This window comes from Carassius auratus, chromosome 6, assembly GCF_003368295.1.
Source record: "Carassius auratus strain Wakin chromosome 6, ASM336829v1, whole genome shotgun sequence".
In the NCBI taxonomy this organism is placed as follows: Eukaryota; Metazoa; Chordata; class Actinopteri; order Cypriniformes; family Cyprinidae; genus Carassius; species Carassius auratus.
The window spans coordinates 20,625,328-20,644,306 of NC_039248.1; the positions used below are offsets into that span (position 1 = coordinate 20,625,328).

Sequence of the window (18,979 nt, forward strand, 5' to 3'; positions counted from 1 at the left end):
AACTAAAGAAGTAGTTCTTTATTCCCAGCACAACGTACACTATAACCAGTGAAGCTGTAATACCATTTGCTGCACACTTTTGTTTAATGACATGTTAACCTGAGTTATATAAACTCACAGCCCTCATCTGACTCTTTCAGTTTTTTTTTTCTTTTCATTTCTGTTTTCTCCCTTTTCATCAACTCTTTTCTTATACCGCTCATCTGACAACACACAAATCTTTCCTTAGTTCCTACGATCCCTATCCCTCTCCCTTTCATTCTCCTCCCTCATGGAGTGCTCTAATTGAAGAGGCATGTGTTCTACGCCCCTCTTGTGGGACTCTATCATTGGCTGCAGGCAAAACATCCGAGGCCAGGCCCCTGCCAGGTGGCATCTTTTTGGGAAGGCCACACTGCGACTTTAACCTCTTTTTTTTTGCCTGGATCCATCACCTGCTTTACTCCTTTGCTATTTACATTATTCATTCTTCCTTACTGTCCTCTCTTCAATCTTTTTTTCTCCTAAATGGGACATATACACTTTTTTTCTTTCTGTTTGAAGAAACTGGATAGATAAAAAATAATAATAATTGCCCGGGGTCACTTGAAAAACATGCCTCTGGCAACATTTCTGCAAAATTGATTTACAGTTTCTTGCACGTTTTGTGGCAATTTCAAAGTTAAATGTTGAGTGAGGAGCACTAAAAGCGCATTCAGTTCATTCCGAAACTGATGAATGTAAAGCTGACAAAATTGTTGTACTGTACATATCACAGCACTTTGGCTTGCTTATACAGATTTTTGAGCTTTTTATCATGTGTCAGGATTCATACTTAAGCAATCTACAGTAGTGAGTAATTGCATTGTGCTACCAGGTGAGCTACCGAGCAAGTTTACTATGCCAGAAAAACCATATGCATGTGACACAAAGGTCAAAATGTATTTGTTACCAAATCATCCACTATGATAAAATAAGATACAAATTATTTTACTGCTTCTAGTTTTCATTTCAGCGAGAAACCGCTGTGATTGCACATACCGTATAGGTAATTTTTTGAAGTAGAGTAAAAGTGTAGGTAAAGGCACGTTTTTCCACTGAGGATAAGTTTGTTGATAAAATACAGACATCACTCTAGATAAGCGCTATCACACATTCAGTATGAGAATCTAACCCTTTTATCCCAGAGGGCTCTTCATGGTGTTTAAATTTACTGAAATGGTTCAGAACTTGATAGATTGACAGTCTCCCTCTTGGCATCACTTTCCCTCACTTCATAATCATTTTAATCTCGGCCTGTGTGAACCTGATAAAATTTGTGCGAACTATTGATTTGTGTAATGTATTTTCTTATCCCTTCAGGAATAGACAATGAGCACCTAATCAATATCAAGGGAAGAGCGGGGCGGTTCTATCCATCTGGACAACTGGTTTGGATAGTGCATCTAAATTCAATTATTTTCACTGACATATTTTCACCATTATCTTAAATAAAATTATTCCAAACGCATTGTGGCCAGTGTTTGTGTGTGTGTGAGTAAGATGCTATTTTGCGAGGCAATTGGTAATCTCTCCGGTGTTGAAGGGGGTGGCGCCCGCTATCACACGTGATTGATAAGAATGTGGATTGCAGGAATTATAAAGCTGTGGAGTCTGTGTGTGTGTGTGTTTGTCACAATTCTACTGCATTTGAATCATTGCTCATACTTGTTCATGGCACAGGGTTATTTGTGAGTGTATACCTTTGTGTGTGAGCTGGCCGGTCCACTTCTTTCATCACTCTAGCCTGTGGCAGGGTCAAAGGCTAAACATCCCTTATTGACACAGTGGAACAGAGCAGGTAAAGAAACGGGAGAGTTTCAATTTCACACTGTAATGGAGGAAATGGCTATAGCTGTGTGTGTGCGTGTGAGAGAGAGAGAAAGAGAGAGAAGAGAAGGAGAGGGAGGGAGAAAAGAAAGAGAAAGGAGGAAAAATCCCTCAAAAACATTCAAAAGATTTACAGGAGGAGACTACTCCCTTATCACTTTGGCAGGACCGTTGTACGTAGCTGCAAGCCTTCATCTTTCTGACCGCTGCTCCTCCTCCTCATACTCCAATTCCATTCGAGAAAGCCCTCAGCTCTCTTTGTCTGAATCTTATGTATTGTGCACCGGGTTTTATGTACAAAGCTTGATTTACTATGTGGCATCACTTTAAAGGAGATGTAGGGTATGTTATGTAGAGGCAGTAAGCGGGAGCTTTATTTTCACATTGTGTTATGGATTGTATTGTGTGGACTGCGCACACAAATCCCATTTGATTTCAAAATTCAATCTGTCTGTCTGCTGTCATTCTGCAAGTGATGTAATCTCATCTGTTTGTTCAGACAATGTAGTCAATATCCGCTGCACCTACACTGGTTGCTATAGTAATGAATTCAGTGAGTGTCACACTCTTATATATTTAGAGACAGAGAGACATTTATAAAAGATGTGTACATTCACACATAGATCTTGACCAGGTGTCTTCACACTGGGGACTTGCGACCACCAGAAAGTTTTTGAACTTGAAAGAATTTGAACAATTTAAGAATTTGAAAATGTTTATGTATTTAAAGGGCATTCAAATTTAACGGGAAATTTATCTGACACATTATGATTGTGAAAATCTGTGTACAAATTAATCTGAGCTGCAAATGTTTGTATATCTAACAGTTTTCTTATAGTGAGCTGATAAATTTAATAAAAAGTCACTGTTTTCCACTGTCACTGATTTTAAAAATTAGCTTTGCCTTCAATAAAATAGCAACAAAGAAACCAGTTATTTAATTTAGCAAATAAAATGTTTCACAGTAATGTTTACTTTTTTATACATTAAAACGGTCATGAACTTCCTCTGTTTTTTCTTTTTCTTTTTCTTTTTTACTGTGCTTCTGAAGTCCACTTATAATGTTCTCAAGATTTTTTCATTAAAAAAAAGAATTTAAAAGTAATAGGCTATTTTCTCTCCTGTTTTTGACCGCCCTCATCAGAATGCTCTGTTTGAATGATCGTGGTGGTTTGTTAACTCAGAAGTAAATGCCCACTGCTATGATTGGCAGTGTTGCCAAGTCTGCGGTTTTCCCCAGGAATTGGGCTTCTATAACACTGTTGCCGCGGATGGTTTTCATGTCCACAGGTATAAGCGACCCCAATAACATGATATATAGCCCCTAAAATGAAACGATTTGTTATGAAAACCTGGCAACCCTGATGATTGGCTAACATCCACCTTCACAGGTGGATGCTGCTGTCCTGTGTAAAATGGAGTGAACAAAGGACCCGGCTCTTACTGACATGGTCTGGAACTTCATTAAAGATAAAATTCATCCACTATTTTCTAACGTTGGAATCACAAGAAATGCAATACAACGACAGATTTTTTCTACAACTTGGCACTGCACAGCATCTTGACTTTGAATCATCTTTATCGCTTGGTTTCGGCGTAGACCTGTGCATTTGCCTCTCTCATAAACACTACATGCGTGAATCGGTGGGCAGGGCTAAACAGCGATGTCGAAGCATGTGTTGATCTTCTGCGTGTTGTTTAGTCACACTATTACATCATAGAGTGGTACATTCCACAAGCTGTCGTTTTGACAGACTGGCTGTTTTAGACTAATGACAATATTTTGAGTTCTGAAACTTACAGGATAGTACAGTGACCGCTTATATGTCAAATGATAAAGGGAATGTTGGTTTCTCAGTTCATGACCCCTTTAAAAAAGAGCATTTTTGTAGTTTAGACAGTGTCTTTTTATGTGTATTGTCTATATGCTATTATATAATTTATGAAGATCTCAATTTAATTTCAAATTGAAGATTACTATAGTTGGTTCCCAGGGCGATATTTTTATTTATTATTATTTATTTTTTTTGTTACATTTATTTGATCTTTATTTCAATTAATTAAATACATTTTTAATCATTTTAGTTTTAGTTATTTTAACAACTCATCACTTTTGGCGGTCCATGGCATCAAGAGTATGAAAATCCAATTTGTGCAATTGTCATGAGATACATCTAAATTCAGATTTAGCATGTTTTCTGTTGGTGTATGTATTTCACTTTTGATATATTACCAGAATCTTATGTAAGATCCCACCAGTGGCTCTCACCATTCTTTTGTCCTTTCAAAGCATTCGGTTCTGTCCCACACACTGTAGTCCCTTCTGCAGCACACAAAGGCTCATATATCTGAATCACTGTGGCTAGTGTGGCACCCCCTAGTGCTCACTGCGATATATTGCTCTGGGTGAGTGGACTCAAGATCATGAAAGAGCAGGTCACTGTATCGCACTCTCAATGGGAAAGAGCCAATAAAAGACAATTATTGTAATCGTTATTGTGTGCAGAAAATTAGTAAATAGTGCTGACAATCTCCTGAATATGCTTAGGCAAGTCAGACAATTAAAAGGAAGATTTATTTTAATTTATGGGAAAGCAGGTGTAAGATAATATGTTTGTTCATAAAGACTTACATGTTGTGTTTCCCACATTTTCAGCTGGCTGACCCCGACTTTGGAGACTTAATGGCTTTGTGCAGAAGTGCTGATCCATTCAGTAATTCCCTGTCATTGTGACCAGAGCTCGTTAAACACACACACGCACACACACACACATGCACACATACACAGGGCAATGAAACCCCTAGAAACTGCTTTCTGTCCTCTTAATAGAAAACGGATAAGATCTGATAAGCTCGTCTGTTCTCGCAGAGCTGCTAGGATGGGCACACACAAGCTTTGTACAGTGACAGCAATACACCCCCACAGTTTAACATAGTCTTGTGCTTTACACTCATAAATGCCACTAATGGGATTGACAATAGATATTAAGTTGAGATGTATTTCCCCTAGAGGTCCTTTGCCAACAGTGCCATGTTTTGTTTGCTTTGTCCATTCTTTTTTGCAGATCTTTTGATTGTCTTAAGTTACTTGCAAGCTAATTATCATGTGTTTGATCTACAAAGCATCTGGAAAAAATCTTCAAATATGTAACAGTTGGCACAATTTATTTTCCATAATGTAATGATAAAAATTAAACTTTCATATGTTTTAGATTCATTGCACACCAACTGAAATATTTCAGGTCTTTTATTGTTTGAATACTGATGATTTTGACATACAGCTCATGAAAACCCAAAATACCTGTCTCAAAAAATTAGCATATTTCATCCGGCCAATAAAAGAAAATTGTTTTTAATATAAAAAAAGTCAACCTTCAAATAATTATGTTCAGTTATGCACTCAATACTTGGTCGGGAATCCTTTTGCAGAAATGACTGCTTCAATGCAGCGTGGAATGGAGGCAATCAGCCTGTGGCACTGCTGAGGTGTTCTGGAGGCCCAGGATGCTTCGATAGTGGCCTTAAGCTCATCCAGAGTGTTGGGTCTTGCGTCTCTCAACTTTCTCTTCACAAAATCCCATAGATTCTCTATGGGGTTCAGGTCAGGAAAGTTGGCAGGCCAATAGAGCACAGTAATACAATGGTCAGTAAACCATTTACCAGTGGTTTTGGCACTGTGAGCAGGTGCCAGGTCGTGCTGAAAAACGAAATCAGTCCTTTCACTCTGGTTCCTCTGTTCTTTGCTGTCCCTCACCCATCAGCTTGTGCCTCACGTTTTGAGAAATTGCCTCCGTGATGTTTCCTGACAGTGACGTTAATCGAAGCACCAAACGCATAGTAGCACTCCAATTGAAAGGAAATTTGCCCACTGCCTTCTACACAAAGCCAAACAACCTGTGACCGCTTTCACACACACATATAAACGTGAAAGTCCTCGCGCACATGTGTGGTGCCAGAAATGTAAACACAAGTTCACGCTGGTGCAAATCGAAGGGCAGGGTTTTGACATTTGAAGCACATGAAAAAAAAAAAACATTTGGAAAATATCAAGTCAGTTGTCTGGAATTATTTCCCAGTGCCTCGTGCATTTGTTTTCCTCAGTGTGTTGAATGTGTTGCAACAATTGTTTATATAATACAGTTACAGGAAAAACATAGATTTAACACTGCATGAATTGGTCAATAGACAAACATAATCTGCTTTAATCACATTTATTCACATGCTTTTTCCACCCTCCACTGTTGTGTTCAATTAAGACAAAATGCATTATTGTTCGTCTCTTATTCATTAAGATCAGATCAAATTTTATGGCTAATTTCCACAGAAATCCATGATTAACGGTTTACATACTTCATGCATATAATTCATCAACTAACCAGTTAAAATTCCACTCCTACATCTTTAGTTTCTCTATAATGAAAGCTATAGTTTGCACACAGCTCCACATTAATCTCCTCTTTAATAAATCTTGGCTGGCCAATAATTAAGGAATGTGAGGCTTCCAAAACAAAAGGTACGAAGTAGAGAAAGAGAAAGTGTGTGTGTGTGTGTGTGAGAGAGAGAGAGAGAGAATTATGATTCCTCCCATCGTGCTCTGACCTGTTTGCTCATTCATAAGGTGTCGCTTGTCGAGGTCCATAGAGAAACCAGCAGGATGTGGAGCAATTAAATGCACCGTGTGTTGTTGGAATACCAATGCGCTCCGCTGGTATAACGAGTGTAATCTCAAACCTCCGCTGTCTTTGTGCCACCTGCATCAAAGCCTAAGAGGAACTTTTCATTAATCTTTCTGTTTTTTTTATTTTTTATTTTAATCACTGTCATCTCCCCCATTCCTGTTCCTGTTGCTTCATCTATATTACTTTTGAAGGATCACAGCAACTTATACATTTGCATATGGTTAGTCAAAAGTAATAATGGGCCTGTATCTAATTCCTGTACTGCAGATGCTTCTGGTTAGATTTAAACTGTCAGATCTAATTGACACTTCAACTAAACCTTTATCATGGATCTTTGACCAACAAAACCTAGATCATCACGGTCCAGAAAGTATTTCCACCTTGTAGCGTGATTCTCCCGTGCAAAAATTTCAGTGGGGTGCAACAAGGGCCACTGCTGTGCAGATTAGCGCACAAATTACACCAGTGCATTGGAACGCAAACTTTTCCTGCTGTCAACAGATGCTTGTGTGTGAGATTCTGTTAAATAAACAGCCATTTCCTAATTACAGAGAGAAAAACGAGAGATAGCATTGCTATCTGTGTAGACATTAGCGGGTGGTGTACATCAGTGCTAATTAGTGTTGTCACTGAAGATAACTCACACGAGCATGTAAACAACACTACAAGAGTACTACATGGACCTCATGCTTCACATAATGGTGCAGAAAATCTGAATTTCTCGCTATAATGCAAATTTGATGTAAATGATACCACATACTGATAGAAATGAGTTTGACAACGTTTGTAAATGTCATTTAAGTTTCCTGTTTAGAGTGAAAAGAAAATGCAGATCTGAGTTTGCTATGGAGTAAATTAAATGAAAAGTTAATGTTTGTTTATTTTTTTGTTAGTAATATTAATATCTGGGCACAAGATGAAATCATGTTTATTCCATGTAGTTATGAGGGTGATGCATTACTGTGATATGACCTTTAGACTTTATTTGCATGTGCGAAAGGAACACTTTGTCATGTTTTCTTAGTTACTGTAGCACATTTGTAAGTTTCACAGCATTTGTTTGTCACCCTCACCTCAAACTTTTTTAAGAGGTTAGACTTTACAGTAATGTTCCATTCCAACAGTTATTAATCTTGGTTTATTCTGCATACACCAACACATTTTTAATAGAAAAAGTAGTATAAATTAATATGAATGTATTATGTACAAATATGAGTAACCATGAACAACAGTATATTTATGAATAAACTTCAACCTAGATTAATAAATGTTTTATGGTTAGTTCATGGTCCCTTATGCATTTACAGCTTTGCCTTATTTTTAAGTGAAACCTTTAAATATCAGTTTTTCAATAATATTTAGCAAATTCCATATTTCTTTTCTGAGGGGTAATAGTCTTTTAATCCACTCTTCACCATGCTCTCTGGTCATGTGTGACATGCTCAGTGTCCCAGGACAGCATAGACAGGGTGTCATACGAAGGATGCTGCTTTGTTTCTCTTTCACACATATGGATAATTTGTCTTTGACATTACTACATGTCAATACTAAAAATCAGACCCCCTCAAGGATTTTATCCATGGTGGTCTGAACACATATAAGTGCCCACATTTAGAGATATATGGGCACACTCCCCATCTGGAACCTCAGCAGAAGGTCAGTGCTCAGTGGAAGGACAGCGAAGATGGGTATAGACAATAATGCTTCTGAAACATTTTTGTGCTGTATTTCATTCTGCTGGAGGACATACAGTCCAGTACCTGGAGGACAGGTCATATACAGAATTTTAAAAACCCATTTGGACTAAATGTTTATAATTTGTGGCATTTAAAGGGATAGTCCAGCCAAAACATCCATCATTTACTCCAATGTCATTCCAAACCTGTATGACTTAGTTTCTTCTGTGGGACACAAAGAAGATATTTTGAAGAATGTTGGTAACGTAATATTTTAGATTCCCATTGACTGCCATTGTATGTTTTGTCCACACAATGGAAGTCTAAACTGTTTAGTTACCAGCATTTTTCAAAATATCCTCTGTGTCCCACAACAGAAAGAAAGTCATACAGGTTTGGAATGACATAAAGGTAAGTAAATGATCGCATAATTGATGTTTTTGAGTGGACTATTTTTATTTAATGTTCATATATGTCAATATATTACTGGTAATTTTTAGTTTACGTTAGCTCATAATACATTTTAGTACATTTTAGTTTACGTTAGCTGGGCCACATATCACTTCACTTTCACTTTTTTTCACTTTCATAATGCAATAACTAATGTTGTACTAAATGCATGCTTAAATGACTTTAAAACTTTCAATAAAAAAATGTGTTAGTATTTGTAAAAATTCAAATAAACTACATTAATTCTGGCTTTTAGAGGTTGTCAACTTTTGCATTAACTTAAATGTGTGTGAGGTTGACACTTGAGTATTACGTTGCATATCTACCATGCTTGTGTGAATATGACAACCTGACTGTTCCCTAAGGAGAGATGAGATGTGGGTTTACAGGCAGCCACCTAATCAGTGAATTTGGTCTCTCCAGAGGGAATCCTCATCATCATCATCTCCCTGTCTCTCTCTCTTCCCCCTTCTCTGACAGGCCCCAGTGGAAAGGGAGATGTTGTGGAGCAGTGCGCTCTGCCTGATCAGACCCCAGCCGTGGTGCTCAGACTGACGGAGGCTCTAGAGAGGCTGGGTGAGTTTGCTCTTTTACCTCACCTATATAATTTAACTATTCAGGTAGAGTCAGACACCAGTCTAGCATTCACATCGATAACCCATGATGTTATTGACAAATTCTATACATTGTATATTTCCTTCATCAAAAATGAAATATATTTTTGCAAATAGAAAAAAAAAAATCTCTAGAATAAGTTAATTACATATGAAAGGTTCTATTGTAGCATGGTGGTAATGATAATATCATTCAAAAGTTTGGGTTTGGTCTCACCAAGGCTGCATTATTTGATCAAAAATACAGTAAAAAAAAAAAATATATATATATATATATATATATATATATATATATATATATATATATATATATATATATATATATATATATATATATATATATATATTGTGAAACATTATTACAATTTAAATAACAATTGTAACTTTCTATATTTAGATATCTTAAAATGCTATTTATTCATGCAATGATAAAGCTGAATTAAACTGACCTCAGATTTTTGCAATGTTTTTACCTTCTAATACCATTAATTTACCATTGTATCACCACTGTACTTTTTGTAATGGGTTTAAATGTACCTCATCTCTCCAACATTTCAATTTACTAAACAGTTTTGGTTAGGATGATAACACATAAGATTATAGACCTGACCTTTGACCTCTGTCCTGTGCTCAAGACTGGGAGAATGAGCCACTGTACCGGTCTGGCCAGACCTCCACTGGATCCCCAGAATTATTGCAGGCTTTGGAAACGGGTAAGTTCACAACCATTTATTTTTACCCATAACTAGTTTATTTTATACATTTCTAATTTCAGATTATACTGTATAGGTTTATGTTTACCAGAGCTGATTGTATGGGAGTCTTATATAATAATGATGAAATATTAATGGGACATAATTTATGCTGAAAATTCTTAGATCAAAAGGTTGCTGCCGTGTGTATGTGGTTCAGAAGAAAAAAAATAAAAATGACAGTCCTAATTCTAAAATATATAAAAGGTAAGAATAAACTAAAACAATTAAATGTTTTTGTGCAGTGGAGTAACTTCCAGTGTTCCGCAGTGTAAATCCAGGCCACTGCTGTTAAAAAGTTTGCAAAGTTTAGCTGAAGTTCTTATTTAGCACCACAAGGGAGTGCTCTGGCTCCGTACTTTTTTTGGGAGTTTCCAAAAAAACTCAGCACTATTGTTGGATTAGATGAAGCAAATAAATGCATATTCACACACACACACACACACACACACCTCACCCTCTTCCTCTCTACTAAAATGATTAGGTAGAGCTTGAATTTCCCATAGGAGAAAACTCCTTTTATCACTGTAGTTCACAAATAATTTTTATTTTACACTGAGACTTTTAAGTTTAAAAAAAGGGACTGTGTTAAAGATTGTAATTTATTATGCCACTGAACCAGCAAAACCCTTGACACTGTGAATGGCACTCATGTGCACAGGTAAAGCCTTAAGTCACAGCTTAAGCATCGCAATTATATTCATAATTCTACCGGTTGACAATGTCACACGTGCCCTAACATGACCTGGGCATGTTCGTGTCACTTTCTTTAGAGTACATGTGCACACTTATGCTCGCTTGCACAAATCCATAAAAGGACAAAGGGTCTTTCACGAGTTGCTGCACAGATTCTGAAATATGTCTTCTGACACATGAGCACTCTTATGAACTGAGGATCTATATGTATAGGGTAGATGTTGTCAAGTTGTGACTGGTGGACATAAATATGCTCTGACAACATGGTAAGGCCAGTTTACAGTGGTGTAGGAAAGGTTAGCTTTTTTTTTCCATATCAACCTTCACCGTTGATTTGAGTTTTTGCCTTTTTAATACTCCTTAAGTATGTTTGAGAGTGTTTTTCAGGCTTAAAAGTCCAGTCTCATCATGCCATACAGGTTTAGATTGGATTTGGTCATTACAAAACTCAATTTCCTTTTTAAAGCAATTTCTTTTGCATGTTTTTTTGGGGTCAATATTGTGTTACATGGGCAACTACAGTGATACATTTAAGATTACATTTATATATACTGTACATTTACACACACACACACATATTTATTTATTTTTTTTTTTTTATATATTTTTATATTATGTTGTTTAAATTGTTCCATTCACATCTAACCATAAGTCTAACCTTTGAGTGGTATGAATGCCATTAAGCCAACCGTAAAATGTTGCAAAGTGTATCCAGCACCCATTTCCTGTAGTTATATAACAGGTTAGTTACTCAGTGTGGAAATACTCACACCATTACATACACTCTCATAAGTGTTTTGGCAGACACGCACCATGGTTGCCATTTAAGATCCCAGCCAAGAAGTGGTGAAGTCCAGTGGCCACAGAAGACCAGGGACAACATTACGTCAGCCAGCTAGATCCTGTGCTATCCAACCAGTGATTTGTGGATCAACAGTGTGTTGTCATGGAGATGGCAAGCCGTTTTAGCCACGGGTTACATATTTTAGAAAAACGAGAGAGAACGAAAGAGGAAAGGTTTCATGTAGGAGGTAGAGAGGAGCGGAGAGAGGAATGACTCATGATCAGGTGTATCGAAGATCGACAAGTGCACATGCAGTAAATTCAAACTAATGGTCAAGGAGGATTGACAAACATTTGCATTTGTGCATGAATATGCATTCAGTGTACAGCAAATGCACACAAGCGTGAACACACACACATACACGGTCGACAAGAAAAGAAAAGCGATTCCAGCACTGGTCTCCTTGGATACAGTGACAGGCGCACGGAGAGTGTAGCTGACCCGTGCCCACTCGACAACATGCCAACAGCCCCTCTTCCCTTCCGATTATTAATTCCGACATTCATCATTGACGCATTTCTCGTCTTTTTCTTGCATGAGAGAAGCTGAGCACTGCAAAACACAAATTAAAAACACTCTTCTCATCTTCCGCACTTCCTGCTCTCCCATTGGCTGCCAGTGATGTCATCCTGTCTCATATGCAATAGTCAATAACCTATTGGAGTCCAGCATTTGACAGTCAGCTTGGGCAGAATGGGCTTCTGCCGCTTGAGCTCTTCTACGCCCTTTGTTTTATTGGAGTCTTTTAGCAATCGTCTTGATTGACGCCCTTAAGTCCTAAAGATTTCTGAGGGGAGATGGTTCAGTGCCCCCGGGGAACACTTTGTTCGGCGGGTGGTGTTATAATTGTTTTTCATTGCAATTGATGCTGTTTTTTTTTTTTTTTCTGTCTGTAAATGCGGGCCAATTAAAGACTGCAGAGATGCAGTCATTTGTGCATATTCATTTTATGTGGTATGTTTGGGGTATATAATGCATCACATGCACATTCATCTTTAGCGTTACTATAACGGTTTACTCTTAAGACTTGAACTGTATCAGCCATTCGTTCCGGTCGTTTCTGCAGTCTCATTGGAAATTTCCTCACCTTTTTGCAAGACGGCCCCTCTAGTTTTGTTTACGCTCACTCTACCTACTTAATCCATCCATGTCATCTGTTCTGTCCAGCTCTTTCTCCTCTTTTCTGCAGATACAGCCTTGGAAGTCATCACTAAGAATGATGTCATCCCTCGATTGCTCTCTCTTCCTCACAAACACACACACTTACTTGTGGCCAGAATACTCCGTTGTTCAGCCTTTTTGGCTTTGAAGTTTCCTGACAGAGACGTTCTGATCGATTCCTCCGCTGAGTTAGGGGCCATTTATGCATTCTTGCATCCATCTGCACTGTTTTTAAATAGTTTATATATATATATAAACATGCGCTATGTGGGTGTTTTTGGCCGTTGTGATGCATTTCATAGTTTTTATTTTAGTGTCTACTCCTATGAGTGCTGCAATTTTAAGATGGCATGTGAAGTTAAAAGAGGTTCAGTTTTTAAAACAGTCTATCAGGACATGCATTCTGCTTTATTGAAATGTATATAGAAATCCTGTGTGCATAGATAGATACTATAAATAGACAGACATATGGATAGATGATTAAAAGATGAACGAATGGATTCACGATAGATAGATAGATTGAACAATAGACATGGATTAAAAGACATATGGAAGGATCAATATCATGACCTATTTTAAGCCTAATATCTTCAATAGCAAGCATGTTACCGAACTGGTGAAGCTCTCTTCATCTGCAGTGTAATGCCACAGTTGTGTCATCTCTTTTGAACAACACCTTTTCATTCGTCCATTTTCACTCATATCCCCTCCTTAACTCTTTTCATGCCCTCCTTGAAGACTTGATTGGGTGGAGACACATAATGCCAAATATGTGTAAATTAAATTAAGTTCACGGCAGCTTAAATTGAACAACAATGTAAAAGTCTGTGTCTCTTATGAACCGCTTTCTTTTTCTTTTTTTCTCTCTTGCCTTCTTCTTTTCAATTGCTGTCTTGTTTGCTTTCTTGCTCTTCTGTTTGCATATTTGTCTCTTTCTATTTGTCCAATTTTAATAATTTAAGACTCATGTCATCTATTATCTGTTTCCAAAACACATTTTCTCATCAGCAGACCAGGAAGAGTAATTTTATATAATTAAGATTGATTCTTTTGCAAAGTTGCCATCGTTTCAGTTTATTAGATTAGGGTTGTTTAATGACCTGCAGCTTTAATCAGTGGGAAGTTTAGTCTGTTGGGTTTATAATGAGGCTTACTGTATTTGGTGCTGTAATTCGGTAGGTCTGTGTCTGTTGATTGTTTTGAGTCTCTGCATGTCCCTCTTCTCTGTGTGCTGGCTCTTCTTGTCCTTGCTTTCATTGCCTAAGATGTTTACATGACAATCTCCCCCGCATTTTTTACACTCATCACCTTCTCTCTACTCTTGCACATGCATGCTCGCACGTACACAAATGCACGCACACCACGCTCCTGTCCCATCCCAGAGGGTAAACAGTGGCGTGCCACAGGCATCATGAACTGTACTACTGCACATTGCTGGTATCAGCGTTTGTGAGAATATATGTATATATGAACAAAATGGGCAAGACTGTTATTGTGGTGTCTAAGTATCTTTTTTTGGTCTACAAAAAAACTTTGTGGAACAGAGCTGAATGAAAGACAGTGCAGTTTAGTTGTAGAAATAGTAGACCCAAAAATGAAAAGTCTGCCAACATAGACTCTGTATCATGGATTTTGAAAACCTGTATGATCGTGGGACACTGAAGTGTTTCTTGATAAGATAGTTCACCAAAAAATGAAAATTATGTCTTCTGTGATTTACATACGCTAACGTAGTTCCAAAACTATAGGGCTTTCTACTCTGGGACATTATATCTGATTGTTTAAGAAATATATTATTTAATTTTTTGTCCAAAACATATTCTTCTAAATATAATCTTTGGCCTTAACTATCAATCATGTACTAAATATATATATATATATATATATATATATATATATATATATATATATATATATATACCTTTTGTGTTCATATTGCATTGCAAAACAATTTTGCTGCTATTGATATGGGATATGGGTAAGGCTAGGGACAGGTTTGGTGGTATGGGTATGGGATGGTTAAGGTAAAGGATGGGTCAACAGTGTTATAGTAAATTGAATTACAGAAATTAATTGCAGATGTAATTACATGCAGGTAAAAAAGTACAATGTAAAAGTATGTATCAAATTATTCATCTAAATGTAAGTACATTGAAGTTGAGGCCAGATGGCAGAATTTTCTTTTTTGGGTGAACTGTTCCTTTGATTGATGAATGTCCAATCTGCACTTTTCCATACATTGTCAACTTTCTGTAAATTGCTGTTAAGCAACATTTTAAACACTATATTTTAAATGAATCGCAACTTTAATTTTAGTCTGCTTTTCACAGAATGCTATCATATGGCTTCAGAATATGGAGCATTTAGTTTTTTGTATATATATATATATATATATATATATATATATATATATATATATATATATATATATATATATCTATATACACACACACACACACTTTGTCTTTTTTGTAGCTTGAAAGCCCTCTTTCATTGTATTGAACAGAGCAGCTCGGACATTCCGCTAATGGTCTTCTTTTGTGTTCTAGGGTCATTTTCATCATGAAACAAATATCCTTCAACTGTAGATGTCACTCTCTGTTGACAGGATCTATAGTGGTGCCAGATGTTTACATTCATGGGCATCATTCCACATTTCATGGCATTTTTACACCCATGACATGACAGCTAGATATTTTGGTGTCTGTGAGTCAGGTCCCAGAACAATGAAGGAGGTGACTGAGTTCAGTTTAAGGAGGAACATGGCCCCACTGACCGGGTCCACAGTGGGTCTTGCGGTCACCCAGGAATGAGGGCTGTCGTCTCTGGAGCTATTTTCCCCTCCCTGTTCCTAAAGGTTGCGCCTTACTGGAACAGCCCTCTTCATCACTCCAGCATAACATAACACACAGCATCAAAGCTTACGATAACATCCAGCACACATCTCCCAGAGGCACACAAAAGCACATATACAGTAGCCTATCACAAAATACTGAAATGACAGAAATTTCTTTGTCAGAAGAGATCAACAGAAAAGGCAATTGTACTAGCATTGTAAAGAAGAAATGTCCCACTTTATATTAAGTGGCTCTGTTCTTACATCAAAAATAAGTACAATATACTTATTGTGTTTCATATTGTATTGCAAAACACTTTTGCTACTGTTGAGGTGGGATATGGGTACATTTAGGGACAGGTATGGTGGTTTTGGGTCTGAGTCAACAGTGTAATTATAAATTCAATTACAAAAACTGATGACAGATGCAATTATATGCATGCATTTTTAAAATATAAGTATAATATAAAAACGTACACAATAAGTGCATTGTATCACATGATTAATTTATATAGAAGTACATAGTAGTTAAGGCCACTTAATATAAATTGGGACCAGAATTTCAGAAATCTGGCCTTGTACTCAAAAGGTTCTCGAAATGTAGTCTGTGAAAGATTCTAGTTGACCACAAATAAATGAATACATTTCTATGACATTATATCAAGAATGAATTGACTGCATTTTCTGCTGTTTTCATGCGTATTGCGAAAAGTGCTATAGAAATGAACTTGAATTGGACTGAATTGATTAATAAACTTAATTTATGAACATTAATTTCAATGAAATAAGAATAAAAATAGCAATCTGTTATAATAAAAATGTAAGAGTTATTCATTTGCATCCTTTGTGGTGTTTGCTTCTTGCATCCTTAGGTTTTTTAAGTGTCTTTTTTTAGTTTTAATAACCACTCCTGTAGCCCAAACAGTACATCATGGTACTTGCTACACCAAGGTCATGAGTTTGTTTCCCAAATGCTTGCACTGATTAAATGTATTCTCTCAGTGTAATATAAGACACTTTGGATAATAACATCTGCCAAATGCAAAAATAAATATAAATGTAAAAAGAAAAAGCTGGTCCACCACCTGAAATAAACTGTGAGACTAACTTACCCTTTTGGGGTTTGAGTATTCTCTATTCACAAGGGCTTTAAATGTCCCTATGCATGTCCTCTGCGAGCCCGATGTCTGAATGCCTTTCTCTGTTTGCACCCGTAAATATCATAAACAAAAGCCTCTGGGACTCTTGTGTTGCTTCAGAGGGTGGCTGGTGACAGGAAGATAGAGGAGGCGACAGAGAAATTGAAGCGAGGGCTCAAGGGTAGTGCTGGGTAAACACGGAACATGGACCAAAGAGCAACACTAAGGGTTAAAGTAGGCTTAGTAGAGCATGAATTTGTGGATTGACCCACAGAATGCTTTGACAGGGTGTGAGTGTGTTTGCGTGGCTTCATGTGCACATGCGAAGCCAGAAAGTGTCTTGGACAGGGTCAGGTATGCTGTTTCATACTTTTCCACTCCAGACTGGCACCAAGCGTGTGTAATTCTGGAAAAGTGTCATGAATATCATAAGGGAATGAGAGTTATTACTTCTGAGAGTGTATTATTAGTAACTCCATCGGTGGTCTATTTTTGAATTTTGTGCATTGAAATGGGGGGGGGGGGTTGACTGTGGAATGTAATTTAAAAATGCTTAAAAGTGTTGAAGGAGCTCCTAAGAATCCTGAGGATTGCTGGGGTCCAAACAACACTGGACCCCATTGATATTCATAGTATGAACATATGAACAAAAAATCTTTTGTGTTCCACAGAATGCATTTTAATTTGGTTTCTTAAACTAGATCCTGTCTGGATCACTAAAATGGAAATGGATAGTATAGCAGAGTGAACTGCTTTTTGGTATTCATGATCACAGTTTTAAAAATGTTGGTTCATATGAGGAGATCACAGCATGGCGTCTAAGCCATGCAGGAAACACTTTGATGTGTGGGTGAAAATGCAAGTGAGTCAAGTGGGGAGAAAAAGTAAAAGGGAAAAATCCAAGATCCATTTCTGTCACGGTGTGGGAGCTTCAAACACAAAATCACAATGCGGCGCCGAGTCAAACATTCTGCATGCATACGCACACCGACCGTGTTTCCCACTGTGAGAAATCTGATTACTTTCTCTGAAAACCTTGTTTCTCTCAGATGTAAGGCAGTGAAGCCACACATTCAGTGTTATTAAGTTTTATTTATGTTTTTCCTTTTCCAAGCCAAAGGTATCTTTATAGAAGTCATTGAAATATTATTAAAAATATTACTGGGTAGGCCAATAAACAGCCATTACAGTAAGTTATGGTTATGAAATTAAGTTTAAAAAAAAAAGTGTTTCACTCTCCAAACCCAAGCAAATCGTATCAACTTGAAACTTACTTGAGCTAAAGCTACTTACTGAGTTTTGTGTTATAACTATGGCTTTGAAATAAAACTGACAAAGTCTGAGGTACAGTATATTTAAAGGCTATCTTTTAAAAATATAATATTGTAAGTAGTTTCAGAACCTTGAGCTAGTTCCGTGTCCTTGCCAAACTCAATCAGATTTGCAAACTGCAATCTCTTAAATGAATGTCAGCAGACATCTCAGTGTTATTTAGAACAGGCCGAACAACTGGCTAATATAAAGCGAAAAAATAAATAAAAATATATATTTCCTTCCCCTGACTAAAAGGAATTGTTAAGATCTACCGAGAAAACACACACTAATTCCATCTCTATTCTCCATAGAGTTAATGTACTTAGTGCTTTTTGATTTAGAGGCCCATGGCTTTTTGACAACTGTTCCTTTTTTATGCAACACAGTCACAGCTTTTACCATTGTGAGCGAGCTGGGTTGCCTGCATGGCGCAGCTGAGTGAAAGATGAGATAATGTGGCAAATGGAATTATGGTGAATCTAATTCCCTTAGGCAGAACAGGCACCACTGTCTCACCTATCCACGTTTTTCGGACAATTTTATCAGTACCATTCCATTAGCTTTAATCTTCATTATTAGATTTGATGTGGAAACTTCACTGAAAATAATTAGATCATTTGACATTTTCCTTTGTCCCCCTTGTTCTCCTTCAATAGACCAGCTTGAACAGATCTCAAATTAACCAAGTGGCAATTTCTGATTGCTGAATGCAATATTTTTAAGTGATCTACATGATGCAGTTATTTTAGTTAACAAATTTGTATTATTTGCATATTTATTTATTTATTTATTTATTTATTTATTTATTTATTTATTAGAAGTTTTTAAGGCTTTTCAAATATTAATTCCTTTTTATTTTGTATAAAATATATCAAAAACACCTTTAGAAATGTACATAACTGTAGACTTTAAACAGTCCACAATTTGCTTTTAAAAAAAACAGTTTTGATTTTATGTCCATTTTTCCATT

At 36.9% G+C, this 18,979-nt stretch overlaps 1 protein-coding gene across 1 annotated transcript in view; it reads left to right on the plus strand.

Moving 5' to 3' along the window:
* Positions 1-18,979, plus strand: part of LOC113100537 (phosphoinositide-3-kinase, regulatory subunit 3b (gamma)) — a 147,767-nt gene that overhangs the window by 45,721 nt on the left and 83,067 nt on the right. Inside the window, exons 3-4 of the mRNA XM_026265224.1 lie at positions 9,134-9,229; positions 9,903-9,980. Of these exons, the coding sequence (XP_026121009.1) occupies positions 9,134-9,229; positions 9,903-9,980 (174 nt within the window). The remainder of the gene's footprint in view (positions 1-9,133; positions 9,230-9,902; positions 9,981-18,979) is intronic.